We start from the raw sequence: 15,735 nt of genomic DNA, 5'->3' as shown, positions 1-15,735 counted from the left end.
TAGTCCAGACTAGCCTTTAATTTGGTTTTAATTTAGGCTTGCCTTGAATTACTGACACCCAATTCCCCCCTTCTGCCACGACTTCTGGCTCCAGTGCTGAGAGTATACCACACCCTGACATTCCTTTCTTTTCCTTTCCTTGTTTTGAGATAGGTTCTCATGTGAAAGTAAATTTAAAATTTGGTTCTTTCCTTACCTTGGCCACATGCTCAGTAGCCATGTGCAGCGGCAGCATATTAATCAGTGCTGCCCCTAGACAGGAAAAGCATGGGAAGGAGTGTAGAGAGTTATGTCTTTCTACGATATAATGGGGAGAGTGCAAAATGGTTTCACTTCTTCAAAAGTAGCTAAAATTCTCCTCTTCAGCAAACTTTAATATCCTGAAATCTGGCAGAAAGTGTGCACACATGCATGTATGCGTGTATGTGTATCCAAATCTAAAGGTCATCAATAATACAAAATGTGTATCATTATTATTATATTATTTGTTGTTCAAATGCACAAGAATGTTCATAGCCACATCACTTGTAATAGCAAGACCTTGGCCAGTACTTAGATATTCATACCATGGGGAATTAATAAACAGGCACAAGTAAATTTCAGCTGCCCAAGAGAATGGCTGAATCCTCTCAATAGACAGTGGCATCTGCAATTACCAACACGATTAGAAATTATAGACAACACTGGTGTGCCGGGGCCATCCTAATGTCCTCCTCCCAGTGACTGGCTTACTGGGACTGAAGATAGTGACTTAACAGCCAGTCAATTACATGTGTCTATGTGTCTACATAGTCCTACAGATGACTATGAGAACAGTTCTACCACACAGTAGTTCCTTTTCCCCAGTGAAGGTTACCTCATAATAACCTTTCTGCCAACTCCTGGGTTTGGAAACATTTGCTTATATTTGACTTTTTGTTGTTGTTTTGAACTAAGCTTGGGTTCAAATTTATTCTCACAGTGACTTTACACACCATCCCCAAACTCTGGTCATGACCTACCAACTAAGGCATGAGAACTTGAAATTTTAGTTGTGTTTTAGAGAAGAAAAACTAGCTTTTGTTCCTGACTCAACATTGTAGAAGAATGAGGAAGAGAACCTTTAATCTGCCTTTCGCCTTTCTAAAGAATACTCTCAAATCACCCTTCTGTGGGGAACCCCTCATTTTCAGAGCTTTGTCCTCTCTTTAAGCTGGGGATACAATGAGAGGCTGTGGGGCTTTTCCTTCTATATCATATCGACATGGACATGAGCTTTGAACATCACAGTGAGCTCCTGTAGGCCCCAGCACTAGGTACCGAATCCAGCCTAGCCCTTGGTGTTTGGTAGACCAAGAGAGGACTGTAAAAATTGATAGTTTGCCCTCTGTGGAAAATCAGGGAGGAGATAAGCATAGCACATGGGTGTGTGGGCGTGCACACAAGGGAGCTGCTCGACCTGCTGATTCTGGATATATCTGTGGGGCTATAGTTTGTGGGCTAGAAGATAATAAATAAGTTGGGAGTAGAAATAAAGTTTGAGGAAGGGCTCTAGAGGAGGCCCCTGAGTCAAGGAATTACTGTCAAGGAATAAACTTTTTGGTGACACGTGGCATATCTTCTTCCATTCTAAGTTGTCCTGCAGTTAGTGTGACTTCTAGGAGCTGTGGAGCAGGAGCCTGCCATTTTTCATTTGTTTGCCAAACTCCCTTCATTTCCTTCAGAGGGATGCAGAGTTCACAGTCAATTTTTCCCTTACCCCACTATAAAGCACTAAGGAAAGCTGGTGTCTTGAAAGGAACAGGACACATGTCCAAAAAGGTTAAGGTTTCACATCTGTCCTTTGCTTCCCTAGACAGAAGCACCCTGGACCTTTCTCCTAGAAAGATGAGATGATGGCCATTGGCTTTCACTTTGCAGAACTCCCTTCCCACAAACTGTTCACCATTCTGTTGCTTCTCTGTAGGCAGCCAGGCACTGCTGAGGCCAAATGCTTTTTCTTACCGTGTGTGCTGTTTGTGTGGAGGTGATAAATACACACATATCTAAGTGAGGTGATAGGGTTTGAACAGATGACTGGCCTGCTCCTAAGTTATGTTTCCAGAAGAGCCATTCTCACTGATATAGGGGGAATTGGCATTCAGGAGGCTAAGGAAGGCCAGCCAGTTCAAGACCAGCTAGAGCTATATAGTAAGTTCAGGTCCAACATAAGCTACAACACAGTAAGACCCTCACTCAAAGCAAATAAACCCAAAGGCCATTTGTTAGCAGGTGTAGAGAGGTGGAAATAATATGTAGTGTGGAGTATATGTTCCAGGTAAGCCCACAGCTATCTCTGCAGGTTGGGAAGTGGGGTGAAAGGATAGGAAAGCGGCCTCACTATCTTCCTCTTGAAGGGATGTTTGTTCTTCTACTTGCTTGCCAATGACCCTTCCAGGAGCCTCTTAGGCAAATGTGCTATGGGAATGCCTTGGGGAAGACATGTTATTGATCAGTCTAGACAGTGAAATGACAGCAGTTGTTTCACCAGGCCAGGAAACTAGAACAGGCCATCTGGAAAAGCCCACCCAGCACCTTCCTGTGGACCCCTTGCATATGGTGACCTGCTAGCATCCATAGATGAGCAGTTATGAAGTGCCTCTCCTAGTGGACTCACAATGTCTGCCAACACAACTATCCCTGCTTTCAGGGAGAGCTGGGGACAAGCACATTAGTAAACTTAAACCTTGAAGGAGACATTGAGGCTAAGGATAGTGGAATATGTAAATATGTGCTATAGATGAAGCCAACCCATTACCCAGTCCCTCATGCAAGTCACTGTGTCTTTATATCACTCCTGAAAACACAACCAAGAGGACCTAAGCACCCTCATACCTAAATATTTGAGAATTGTCTGGGAGTGGGAGACTCTGGCTTCCTAAGAACTATCGCACATATACACCTCCCCCCATGGCACCTTCTGAACCCACAGCCTGGTAAACTCGGCCTGACCCGTGTCCAGAAACACTTGCAATGATCTTAGGTCTGCAGATATCTTGTGGCAAGTTCCAGACTTCTGCTTCCAGGATCCTACCCAGACTTGCCCTGCAGAGAGAGTCCTTCTTCCCTGTCAGTCTGTCTCCACTGCCACCAGTCCATGGTTCTAAAGTGCTGATTCAGTGTAGCTGCCTGTTTCTCTCTTTGAGGTATGTCTAGAGAGGGATGTTTTGCTTCAGTGGGTTCCAGGAACAAATAATAAAAAGTACAGCAAGTCCACGGCTAAGGACAGACCCGGTACACTCTTATCAGTCATCTGAAGTATGCGTTGTCTTTCCAAGACAAATATGGACTCCTGTTTCTAGGAAAACACCAAAAAGTATTTATCAATTATCCTGTCTATGGTTTGTGGAAAAAGACAACAGCAGCCGACCCTGAAAGCCAGAGCAAAGCAGATTCCTTTAGGCACCCAACGGCCAAGGGCATGAGTTAGGGCTGCTGCCCTGGCCGGGGACTAGTCCCTTCCCGTGCTGCGTCATTCCTCACCCTTTACCAGGGAGACGGAGCTCACGCCACAGGAGCCTGGTAACATGGCGGCTTCACACTAAAGCCTTGGCCCCTGCTGTGTGCTTCCTGAACCCACTGTGGGTCCCCAGAGTGCTGACCCACAGAGATCCCTAGCAAAATGGTGTGGGCCACAGGGAGGCATGGCAATCGTCCTAAAGAGCCACGGCGATAGGTAATCTATGCTCTCCAGCAGAAGCCCAGTGGGCACTTTCCTTGATTTTCCAGCCAACAGGTAGGTTGTGACATCTCATCACACAAAAAGTGAAATGGAGAGCTAAGGAGGTTAGCTGATTGTGCATCATAATAATCTTATAGCCAAAAGATTGTGAAGAGCAGTCTGAATTCACAGTGAGCATGCCATATACCACACAGTCGTGCAGCAGCTGGGACCTGTCCTTTCAACCGTGACACTTTAACCTCTTCTTATCCATCTGCCCTTGTAGGACCCAAGCCCAGAGGGTTCGGAAACCCCGTTGCTGCACTGGCCCCCAGGGGCTGCTTCCTCGATATTCTGAGAGCCAGGCCGAAGGACAGGAACAGCTCTTCAAGCTAACAGACAACATCCAGGACGAGTTGTAAGTGGGGGTTGGAGAAACAACCCAGTGGTCTGTTGTGTTGCCTTGTCTGTCTTTGAGAAATTTCTCTATGACCCAGGAGCTTCATGCTGTTACAGCCCTTGGAAGAGACTGAAGAATTACTTGTCCTAAATGTCAGATTGTAAATGGCCAGTACCAGAGGGAGTGGCTCTCAGTCTGCTCCACTGGGTTGTCACTGCGGTATCAGTCTCTCTGTAGTCAGTTCAGAGAGGCCAGTGCATGAGATAGTCTGTCTTAAGGGATTTTTGTCCAATGATTTTTGTTTTTTAACTTTAGTATTTAGTGTTTACTAGAGAATGCTAGCAAACTGAAACCAAGTAGCAAATTATTACCCATCGAATATTCTGGAAATGCAGTTTTCTTAATTATTTTGTCGCTCTTACATATTTTCAGCTAGTGAGATTATTCTTAGCTGACATGGTAACGTGGCAGTCTCTGGCACTCTTTTGTGGAAATCCTCAGAATGTAAGGTGCTCTGTAACTTGACCAGGTGTGAGAGGACTGAATTTGGGGCATAAAAATGTCCTAGTGTCACTTGTATCCTCTGAGGTGAAGCGAGCTACGGAGGCTCTGGCACTGTGGGTGTTGCTGGCTGGTGGACAAGTTCAGGGGAAGATTAGCTCCTGGAGGTGGCCTTCAGTATCATTGGCTGAGACAATACCAGAGGCCTCAATTCCCATTTCATATCTTGTTTGAATGAGGACATAGAAAATGAAGTCTAGAATTTAGGACATATAGGATATGGCATCTTCTCAGGTGTGTCCTGCCATGGTATCATTGGAGTGGCTCTAAATAATGCTGTGCATTTCTTTCCTTGAGCCTATTCTGCTGCCTAACAGCATGCCGGGGCTGAGTGGCTTCAACAACAGAAACTTAGATCTTCATTTCTGAAGGCCAAGAGGGCTGAGACCATCCTATAAACTGCATCATTGATGGGATTTGGGGCCTCAGACTCAGACCTAAAGAGTCATTTCTCAGCCAAGCAAACCATGAAATAGACTCTCCTAGCATATCAGTCCGTGATGGCTAGGGTGTCCCACTCACTGGAGAACCCTCTGAACCTAGAGTAGTGCCTGGGACTTAAATCACTCAATCAACTCAGCTGGAGAGCTTGCAGTTCAACATTTGTGTTAACACATGTCCAACTTTCCATATCCCGTGGTGGGGATTTAGGGGTACTATCAAAGGTTAAGTAAGGTGTGAGAGATGTAGCTAAGTGTTAATGCTTGCTTAGCATGCACAGAGCCCCAGGTTCCATCCCCAGCACTGCATAAACCAAGAGTAGTCGCATTTGCACTCAGGAGATGGAGGCAGAAGGATCACAAGTTCAAAGTCAGTCTCATCTACCTTCCATAATCAGCCTGGCATCCCTGTCTCAAAAAGGAGGGTGGGTTAAGGAAATTACAGATCATTGTGTGTTAAATCTTAACTTCTTTGCTAACCCACCTCTATTCGATACAAACCATCCCTGGTACTTTTGTAACAGAATGACTTAAGACCAGAAAAAACTCTATGGACAGATTGTATAGTCCAGGCACCATGGAGTTGCTACCCACATGGTACACACCCTGGAAACAGGCCAGTGAGCTAAGATCTGCAGTCAGGATGAAATCAGCAAAATGAGTTTCACCAAACACTTGAAGTTTCATGTGATCTGGGCACAGTTACTGGCTGAATTTTAACTTTGAAGATGAGGACCTTGTATCTCCCCCACACTGAAGGTGGAACCTGGCCAGTGGGTGGTGAGGGAGGCATGTGACCTCCTGGGCATATAGGAGAGGTCACGAGGGGCCCTGGCAGACGTGGCTCGCAGTGTCCTGTTATCAGCCTGTACTCAGGGCAGTGCCAGCGGTCTAGTCATGCCTCTGCAAGGACGGGCATACTCAGGGAAAACACGGGTGTCGACTTCTACCTCGGACTTTTATCCTAGATTTGTGATTAAAAACATGTTTAAGGACCTAATTATTTGCATATTCCCCTCAGAGTTAACCCGTTAAAGGGTCTTTAATACCCTGCTCTACCGTTCTAACTAAATGTTTCCACATTGTTTCCACTTAGACTCACTGTTTCACTTCTGGAAAATATTGTGTAATTACTTCCTGATGGAGTGAAAACCCCACAACGTCCCCCAGCGCCACAGCAGCGTCAACTTTGATCTCCCACATCAAGTTGCATTTCGTTTTGTGGGGTTTTTTCCATTTAATTAAACAGTATTGAATGGATTGTCACTGACATCCGATGTGAGGTCTGCTAAGGCTTCATAGCAAGCTCCCCAGTGCTGTGCAGCTCTGCTTCTTCCCGGTCTCCTCAGGCTCACCAGGCGCCTGTGTGGTGACTTTCCTGAACAATGCCTGGCTTGTGGCTAGAAGTCACCCGTTAGTTGTTTTTGTTTGTTTGCCCTTTATGAAGTATCTACTTCATTTCGAGTTTTTACCAAGTTGGCCCATTCAGATTGCGGGTACAGAGGCGGTTATGGCCTTGTGATCCGGAAGCTGATGTGCTCAGCATGGTGCTTAGGTCGCCTCATCATTTAGACAGAAAGGAATATTTATGAGTTGTGTGTGTGTGTGTGTGTGTGTGTGTGTGTGTGGTTTTTGGTTTTTGTTTTGCTTTTGTTAAAATACAAAAAAGTATATAAGAGGAAAGCAAAGACAGGCTTGTAAACCTCAGGGTTTTCTCCTTAGGTGCTTGTCTCCTAGAGGCAGGGGAGGGCATTTTGAAGAAGAGGATCCTGACCAAAGTAGAATGCTAAAAATGCCACCTTTCTCTTCTAATGAAACCAACTCATTTACATGGTTAGCAAAATCAAAAAGAATACAGGAAATGAGTAATAGTGAAATCCCCTTTGTTCCCTCTGCCCCTCCCCCCTTTGCTGGGAATGGACCCCAGGGCCTTCCTTACATGACTAGTTGGACACTGCTTCTCTCCTCAAACCGAGCTCCAGTTTACACTTTGTAAGCCAGGAGCTGACCTGTCAAAAACAGTGGACACCTCACCTGCAGCTGGGGTCCGCAGCTTCCTCAGCTGCTCAGAGGGCAGCACAGCCCCTGGCGTCCCACACCCCGGGTTGTACTCATATGCAGTAGGGTTCCTCCACACCTCCTAGTGTCCTTTCTCTGTCATGTTCTGAATCCTTGCCCAATATGTTGTCCCACTGTGTGCAAGGTCAAGTACAACTTTGTGGTGTCCCCCAGCAAGTCCATAGTCTAGCAAGTCAAACAGACTTGTTTGGGAGGGGCGGGAGATAACAAAGGGGATAAACTGAGAGAGATGTTCACTGTTAACCTCCCTGTTGCCCACTGCCTGTAACATAGACAGTTACTGTCCTAACAGAAGTTTGAGCCACTTGAGAGAGGGCCTCTCTGTCCTCTTCTGGAAGGACAGAACTTACCCAGGTACTTGTGTTAACTTGTCATCTTCCCTCTGCCCTCACAGGACAGATGGGGTATCCCTCCTCTGTCACCCGAGAGGCTTTCCATCAGCCCATCTGTGGGCCAGCAGCTGCGAAAAGTGGCAGTAGGTAGAGTATGGAAAGCCAAAGTCCATGTGTCAGCCATGGCCTCTGCTGCTCTGTTGGCTGGGGGAGGGGTGCAGAGCCTGTAGAGAGCTGGCCTGCAGGTGGGCAGCCACAGAGAAGAGGGGGACCAGAGGAATACGTCAGAAGAATCAAGAACCAAGGGGGCTCTGCTTTGCCCCCTGAGTTAACTCGTCACAAAGTGAGTGACAAGTTTGGGATTGGGATCAGCAGATGAAGGGTCTGCCCTGTGCTGTTTGAGTGAGTCTTTGATGTGGTTTCCAGATTTGGGGGGTGTGGGAGGGTGTCAAGCAGACTGACAGCAGTGGTGGTGATGGGACCCAAAACCTTGACCTTGGGTAATGAGTTGCAGAGGAGGCCTCAGGGAAAATGGGGAGACAGCCATTGGCTGTCATGGCCCAGCTCTCTTTTCCCAACCCTGCCCTTCGCTCTGATCTGCTTTGGGTTTGAAGGCTCTGAAACCGTGAATGCTGTGAGCAGCAGCAGCCCCAGGGCTGGAGCAGGGCTACTAGGCCCAGGGTGGAGATGCAGGCAAGGAGGGCTGCTGGATGGCGCTTGTTCTGTCCCAGCATGGATCTTCCATTAATCTAAACCGAAGGAGTGGGTAGGCAACACCGGCTCCCTCAGAGATGAAGGGACTGACTCACCAAGCTGCAAGCCACCTGACCTGAGCCCCAAACTTGTGGGCTCTCCTTTCTAGCCTAGCCAAGATTTCCTTTACCATGCTGCCTGCCTTTGAGAAGCATCCATGGTCCAGAGCCACGATTCCTCCTTGTTCCCTGGCCTTTAAGAGGACTCGAGCCATTTGCAGCCTCCTAGAAAGGAATTGGGATGTGTGCTCAGGACCGGCCCCTGTGCCCTTTGGTATAAAGGCATCTTTCTGGCTGTCACAAGGCTCCTCAGAGAAGGATGGAGCACTAGTGAAAGGCTAGAGAGCCAGTCTCTCCTGGATGTTGTGATCTGTGTGTCTGCTCTCACCCTGCCTCTTGGCCACTTTTTGAGTCTCCTCAGAGACTTTGAGACAGCCTTCGCGGGCCTGATCGTGGACATTGCTGATCGTGGGCATTGCTGACCGTCTGGCCCTGATCGTGGGCATTGCTGATCGTCTGGCCCTGATCGTGGGCATTGCTGATCGTGGGCATTGCTGATCGTGGGCATTGCTGATCGTGGGCATTGCTGACCGTCTGGCCCACCTGTGCTTGAGCAAAGCTGGTTGTGTGTGGTCAGCTCGTTGTCTGTCTAGTTGCAGCTGGCCCTGAGATTCTCTATTCTTTCTGTCTTTCCTTGTGTCTCGTGTGTCCTGTCCTCCTCCTCCTCTCTCCTCATACAGCACTGCTGCCCCTGACTCTGAGTGTGGCACATAAGGAGGCAGTGCTAAAAGCCTGCTGATCGTGGAGAGCGGTTCAGCGCTTCTAATTTTGGCAGTGAGACTTTACAAGTCTACATTCTCAGCATTGCCAACCAGTTAACTGAGAACAGCAAACCCCAGTCTTTGTCATGGGAGCCATAATTAAAATGACGACTGGAACAACGTGGGTATTTAGCAAGTCCTCCTGGGTGGCTGACTCGGTGGTGGGTACTCAGGATGTTGTGTGGGTTTACAGTGGACCACACTGGCGCTTATGTTGCCACTGAAGCCAGAACGCTTAGCAAGAAGCAGAAGGGGTCCTCGGGCAGTGCTTTGGCAGGCCAAGGTGTAGAAAGGCCAGCAGCAGTCAAGGGCCGGGTATCCGGGGAAGTGTTGAGGGTAGGGATGGTGGCTCAGTGTGAGGAGTAGGAAGGAGAGCGAAGGATGCTCTAGAGAGGTGCAGAGGACAGCGAGGGCCAGCCGTGCTTGAGTCTGACATTCAAGTCCCTGGGTGCCAGCAAACTGGCCCTGTCCTGCCCTCAATGACTCTACCCTTTCTGATGAGTTTGTGCTTTGTATCCCTGGACTGAGGCTTCCCTCGTCCTGGATCCATGCAGTTCCAGATAGAGCCTTGGCTCTGAGAAAACACAGTTTAAAACCCCAGGGTTCACAGCCAGCCTCTTGTCAGTCAGCTCTTGGTATGCTTGCCGTCCTCCAGTGTGTCCTTACTGTCCCTGATGGCCAGCCACGCTGGGAATAGCCAGTGTAAGATACAGGTGGCCACTAAGCTGAAAAGGTGGCCCCTGGCTTTCATGACTGCTCCTGGAGCAGCAGCCGAGCAGAGGTGTGACCTGCATAAATCTCCACATCGGTCTGTGAGCTCTGCTGCTGGTTCTCCAGGCTTCTCTCTGCTTTTCAAATCTAAGCTGTTTCTGAGTGGGCAGTGAACTTCAGAAGTAATGACTACAGCTCTGAGAGTTCTGTGCTATCACAAGCCCCATGACCCTGGCCATACTGAGCAGGGGCCGGATAACCTCTCAGCAGGGCAGTCAGAGCAAAGAAGTAACCGCAGGTGTGCAGATGCTGTCCTTGCAGTCTGGCAGGCCTGTCCCTCATTACCTTCTAGCCCCTACTGTCTTTCCTTATGGTCTATCTGGTGTGGCATGTGTCCTGTCAGCAAAGCATTGTTTCTATTTTCTCTAACTCATAAACTCTCCAGAAGTTCATGGAGCACTCCACAGAGCCCATATCAGAACAGGATTTGTTTTTCTCTGTTTGAAACTCTTAGCCAATATTACTTATTAATGTTCATAAGCACCTTATAGCAGAGAGCTATGAGCTATGAGCAGCAGCTCCTGAGGCCAAGTCCTTTCTAATATAGATGAGGAATCAGAGTCCCACAGTAATAAAGCCATGCGCATGCACAATGAGGGGTGGGAACTGGCAAGCCTGGGGGAGCCTAAGAGGCCTCAGACCCTAGGCCTCAGCAGGCCTCTGCCCTTTGGAGCAGGAAAGGCCTGGCCCTGACACGGAGCAGCTCAGCATCACGTGTTCTCTTTCCCATGCAGCTTCATAGCCGTGGAGAACATCGATAGCTACTGCGTGCTCATCTCCTCCAAAGCTGTGTACTTCCTGAAGAGTGGAGACTACATAGACCGAGAGGCCATTTTTCTCGAGGTCAAATATGATGACCTCTACCACTGTCTTGTCTCCAAAGACCATGGGAAAGTGTATGTGCAAGTGACCAAGAAAGCTGCAAATTCCAGCAGTGGCGTGTCCATCCCAGGCCCATCCCACCAAAAGCCAATGGTGAGTACAGCTGTTCCTTGCCACTCAGGTGGACAAACCCTACTCTACACCTGCTTTACTCTAAAGACTCCATGGGAGGTTTGAATTGCATTGAATGTTCTGCTCTGCCCTGGGTGTGTTCTCTTACATTTGTGTCTCAATTACCTATCAACACAAAATAGTGACGTGATTCATAGAGTTTTGTGTCCCTGAAACATGGTACTAAGTGCTGGCACCCTGAGTTCAGGACAGGGTACATACTGTATTATTTTTCTAGTATCAGAAAACTACAGTCTTTTGATCTATGAACAGAAGTAATATGAAGTACATTCAATAGATACTTGTAAATAAGAATGGTACTCATCTCCAAGGGCAGTAGGAGGTATTGTGTCAGAACTTTTGAGTGGAGATGCACCCAAAAGTTTCCAGCATGCACTTCCTGAAGAGTGCTGTTAGAGACAGAGGGGTCAGGGCAAGTGATTCCTTCAGGCCACATAGCTGACTCTGGCACAAGCTAGGGCTCAGACTTAGCTGACCCATCTGACCCCATCATTTGTGGCTAGTCCCAAGAACTAAGCCCACAGCAGAGCAGTTGTGAGGAAGCAGCTCCATTTCTAGTCATAGTTGCAGGCATTGGTCCTGCTGCTGCACCCCAAAGCGTTGCCCTTCTGAGTGGCTGTGTTCATCCCTCACCTCTTTCTGTCGACCAGAAACGCCATCTTGCTGGATTTCTCCCCAGGAGTACTTCAGCCTTCTCTGTTCTCTCTGGGATGATCTGGAATGGGTTTGAGCTTATCAGCTACCCCTGGGGTCAGTGACTTGAATCAGAGCTTCATGGCTTCAAGTTAATACCCCAAAGTGTGCATTTTACACCCACAGTGCCTACCCACCCCGTCGGCCCTCTTCCAGGCAGGCTAGCAGTGAAGCACTCTAGGTAAGAAAGCCTTTAGGGACACACTTGATGAGTCTTCATGTGCCCAGCGACCACTAGGCTTTGAACTTGAATAAAGGGTTCAATCCATTGTCCTGCCTTACCTCTGAATGAAAACTCATCAGATATGTGTGATGATAGGCATAATCTAGAAGCTTGGATCAGAGTGAAACCAGGCCCAGGCCCTGGGAAGCTCTTTATCTGGATGTTAGATGGGAACTGCTTTGGGGTGGCTGTCCTCTGCCCATGCCTTGGGGTTGTGCTTGGCTGCCCAACCTCAGGGCAATGTGTTCATTCTTGTCTCCTCCCTAGGTGCATGTGAAATCTGAGGTCCTTGCTGTCAAGTTATCACAAGAAATAAACTATGCAAAGAGCCTCTACTATGAACAGCAACTTATGTTAAGGCTCAGTGAGAATCAAGAGCAGTTGGAGCTGGACTCCTGAGGACACCCGGCTGCTGGAGAGGGATGCTCCAGGCAGAAGCCTAACCCTGGGCTGAGGCCCAGACTCGGCTCCTGGTCAGAAGGGAAGCCAGAAGAGATTGGGGGGGAAATATCAAGGAACAAGGGAAAAGAAATTCTCACAGGGAAAAATGTAAACAGAAGCCGTATTAGTTGGTGGGGCAGAGAGTTTCTTTAGATTATGGGGAAATAATTTTTAAAAGTATTGATGGAATAACGTTTTAAAATGTATTAAGATGGATCTAATTTTTAGAATGCCCTGTATTTTGTTAACATGTATATATGTACAACCGTGTGTTTGTAAATACACAGAAGCTTCTGTGCTGTTGTGAGGGTTTGTTACCTGTATAGTAATGTAAAGTTGGACTGGCCCTTCTGCCACACTACTTCCGTACGCCTCCTGCAGGGAGTGCCCGTGGGAAAACAGTTCTGGAAGTGGAAGGGTGCGTTGTTTGAGTTGCAGCTGCAGTCAGTGTTCAAGGGTGAGTCTTCCGTCACCTAGAGGCAGCCCCAGAGCCACTGTGGAGAGGACGAGAGACCAGCATGGTGCCCATCTTTGTTCTCATCCCCATTACAGGCAGTGTTTAAATTTCTCAGGCAGTTTTCTAATGTCAATCAATTTGGCTTTCTTCAACCACTCCACCCAGCTGGGAGGTCGAGCGTTAGTGGCTGAGTGTGTGCCTACACATCTTGGCTATCCAGGTTTTCTTCATGCTGTTTGTGATTAAAGAAGTGTGAAACATTGGTGGGTTCTCTTGACATAAGTGGAAAAAACGTCCCATTTCCCACTGTGTTGTGTTTAATAAAACCACATGCTCATGTCACAGCATCGTGGCCCCCTGAGAACAGGATGAGAAGGGAGAGAGTTGGGGAGTAGGCTCTGCATGGGAGCCAGGGACTTCCTGGGTTTCACTTTGGTGCTTCCCTTTTCTAGGAGTAAGCAACTTAGAGGTGGAGGGTGGGCCTCACCTTATACTACAATCAAACCTTGTAGTTTTGGGTGGGTTTTTTGTTTGTTTGTTTTGTATTGTTTTTAAATAAGTCTAGCCAATTTCTACAATTGTGTCACACAAGTAGCTGAAATCCAGGGTGACCCAGTGGGTGTGTTTTGGTATTTATAATTCTAATCCTTCCAAGACACAAACATAGCGGATCTGTTCTCCAAGCCCCACCCCCAACCCGTGTGTGTGTGTGTGTGTGTGTGTGTGTGTGTGTGTGTATGCACCATGGCACATAAGCCCTGATAGGCAAGGGCAATCCTAAAGGAGCACTTTATCTAAATAAGTGTTTTCAAGGCGCTATCTTCTTGACCTTCTAGTTTGCCATCTTCCCTGGACTGGGAGAAGACCGGACTGAACTTTTTGTGGGTTGGGTCTTCGGTGATTTGTTGCTCCCTAGGGAGGGCACCCTTGTAGAAACTCACAGCTGAGGGGGAGGAGTTAGTTCCTTACGGTCTCACGGTCTGCCTCAACAATCTGGCCCCCATACCCACACAAGTCTGGCCTCTGGCCTTACTTTCAGTGACCCACTACCTGAGATTGCGGTCCCTTATAGAGGAGGCTTCAGAAGCATTGCTAATGTGTGTCCCTGCCACGGGCTGAGAGAGTCCTTTTAGATATCCTAACCATCAGAAGGAACTAGTGTTGCCAAGGGAAGTCTACCCTGCCTTGGGCCCCTTAAACTGGGTTTCTCTGTCTGCAGCTGGTGCTTCAGGAGGACCCAGGGAGAATCACACCCTCCCCCTGCCTCCTTTCTAATTTAATCAGCTCTTTAAATAACTGTCCATCTCCTGCTATGACACAGCCCCTTCCTAGGATATTTAGCCTTAGAAGGAGGAGGTATTAAAATGGAGTTTGGAGACCAGATGGGGTGAGGGTGAAGGGAGATCAACTTTGAGTTCTCAGTTTTCCCAGCTGAAAAGCCGTCGTGCCAGGCCTGGGAAATACTCCAGATGCCTTCACCGTTGCTCGCTTCCGGGCTTGCCAAGACAGAGTCCAACGCTCCAGAAGAAACAGGCCTTGCCTCAGTTCCTGTTTCCTCTTAAGTTGGTATTCACCATGTGTCAGAGACTCTGCTGGGACAATTTCATACTGCCTCAAATGCAGCTCTTCTGGGAGAAGTTAGCAGATGAAGGGAAGCTGGATGAAGACGTTAGAAGCCGCCCTGGTTCTGAGATCACATTGGAAAGCCAGAAGGAGGGCATCCTGTTCCAGGCCCATGTGGAGGAGGCATAGAGGCAGCCTCTTGTGTGAGCCCCCAACTGTTCGGTGGGGGCTCATCCCACCTCAGTGTTCTAAAGGATCCAGGGCCACTTTGTCTTCAAGTGTCATTTGTGCCTCAAAAAATAAAAGATATAAAAAGCATCACAGCTTCTCAGTGGACGGAAAATAAAAGACCTGGTTCATCACTATGTATACACAGACTGTGCAAACTCCATACCCCAGAGTTAGCACGTTCTATAAAATAAAATACATTGTTGATTTCCCACGTATGTTTGCTTTCTTCCTCCTGCTCTTCCTGCTCCTCCTCCTCCTCTTCCTCCTCCTCCTCCTCCTCCTCCTCGGTGTTGCCAGAACTCTAGATCATCACCAGTGACAAGACATCAAACATAGCACAGCCTTGGCAGTCAGAGGCAGCCTCTGCGCTCCATCCAGGGACTCACATCACCACTGAGGACTAGACCTACCTGGAATGAGCAGACTAAAATGGCTTTGCCCTCCAGTGGCTGTGTGTGCTGTTCACTACCAGCACCCCAGGGCTGCTGGGCGGAGCCTGCAGGGTAGAGGTCATCACTTAAAGGTCAGACAGATGGAAAGGAGGCAGAGCCAGGCCCATTTAGACAGGCGTTGATCCACCAGGATGTGGATCCGCATTGTATAGGTTGCAGAGTTATACTAGAAAATGCATCTAATAAGCCAGGGGGGCCACATTCAGATTTCAGAATCAGGAGCAGCGGAGCTGTTGTGTGGGTAGGGGCTGAAAGCTAGGTAAGAGAGAGAAGGTTCAGGGGAAAATGGAGTGAAACCAGAGATACGACGTATTGATAACTCTAGAGTTTTGGGCCATGGTAGAAGGTAGCTAATATCTGGCACCTCAAGAAAGAAGGGTGGATAGGGGCAGGGAATCACACCTATATATTCCCAGTTGCTTAGACTGAGTTCTTGAGGGTCTCTGGAGCCCAGGCATTTCTAGGCCAGCAACATAACAAGAGAAAAACAAAAAACATAGGGTGAGGGTGGTCATACATGAGAGAAGATGGGTGGACATTTAACCACTTCTGTGTTCTAGGGGCATGAGCTGATTATGAAAGGGCAGGAGGTGATAGAGATACAGAAAGATGTGACTTTACCCTACAGGAGAGTGGATAGTAGTGGTCCAGGGATGACATCAGTTTGTCAATATTGTGGTTTACCATTAGGAACAGTGGCTGCAAATATTTTCAGTATCATTTTTATGGACATACTGGTTTTATTCCTTTAATTTCTTATTTACTTAACACTTGAATTACATGTATTTACTGTGTGTGTAGTGTGTGTGTGTGTGTGTGTGTGTGA

General features: G+C 47.9%; 1 protein-coding gene across 1 annotated transcript in view; it reads left to right on the top strand.

Annotated features, from left to right (window-relative positions):
- Positions 1-14,668, top strand: part of Vps13d (vacuolar protein sorting 13 homolog D) — a 223,242-nt gene extending 208,574 nt beyond the window's left edge. The window contains 3 exon segments of the mRNA XM_052175887.1: positions 3,966-4,097; positions 10,570-10,810; positions 12,033-14,668. Of these exon segments, the coding sequence (XP_052031847.1) occupies positions 3,966-4,097; positions 10,570-10,810; positions 12,033-12,164 (505 nt within the window). The 3' untranslated portion in view covers positions 12,165-14,668.
- The last annotated feature ends 1,067 nt before the right edge of the window (positions 14,669-15,735 follow it).

Source organism: Apodemus sylvaticus, chromosome 3 (genome assembly GCF_947179515.1).
Source record: "Apodemus sylvaticus chromosome 3, mApoSyl1.1, whole genome shotgun sequence".
NCBI classification, from domain to species: Eukaryota; Metazoa; Chordata; class Mammalia; order Rodentia; family Muridae; genus Apodemus; species Apodemus sylvaticus.
This window is presented reverse-complemented; position numbering and strand designations above follow the sequence as displayed.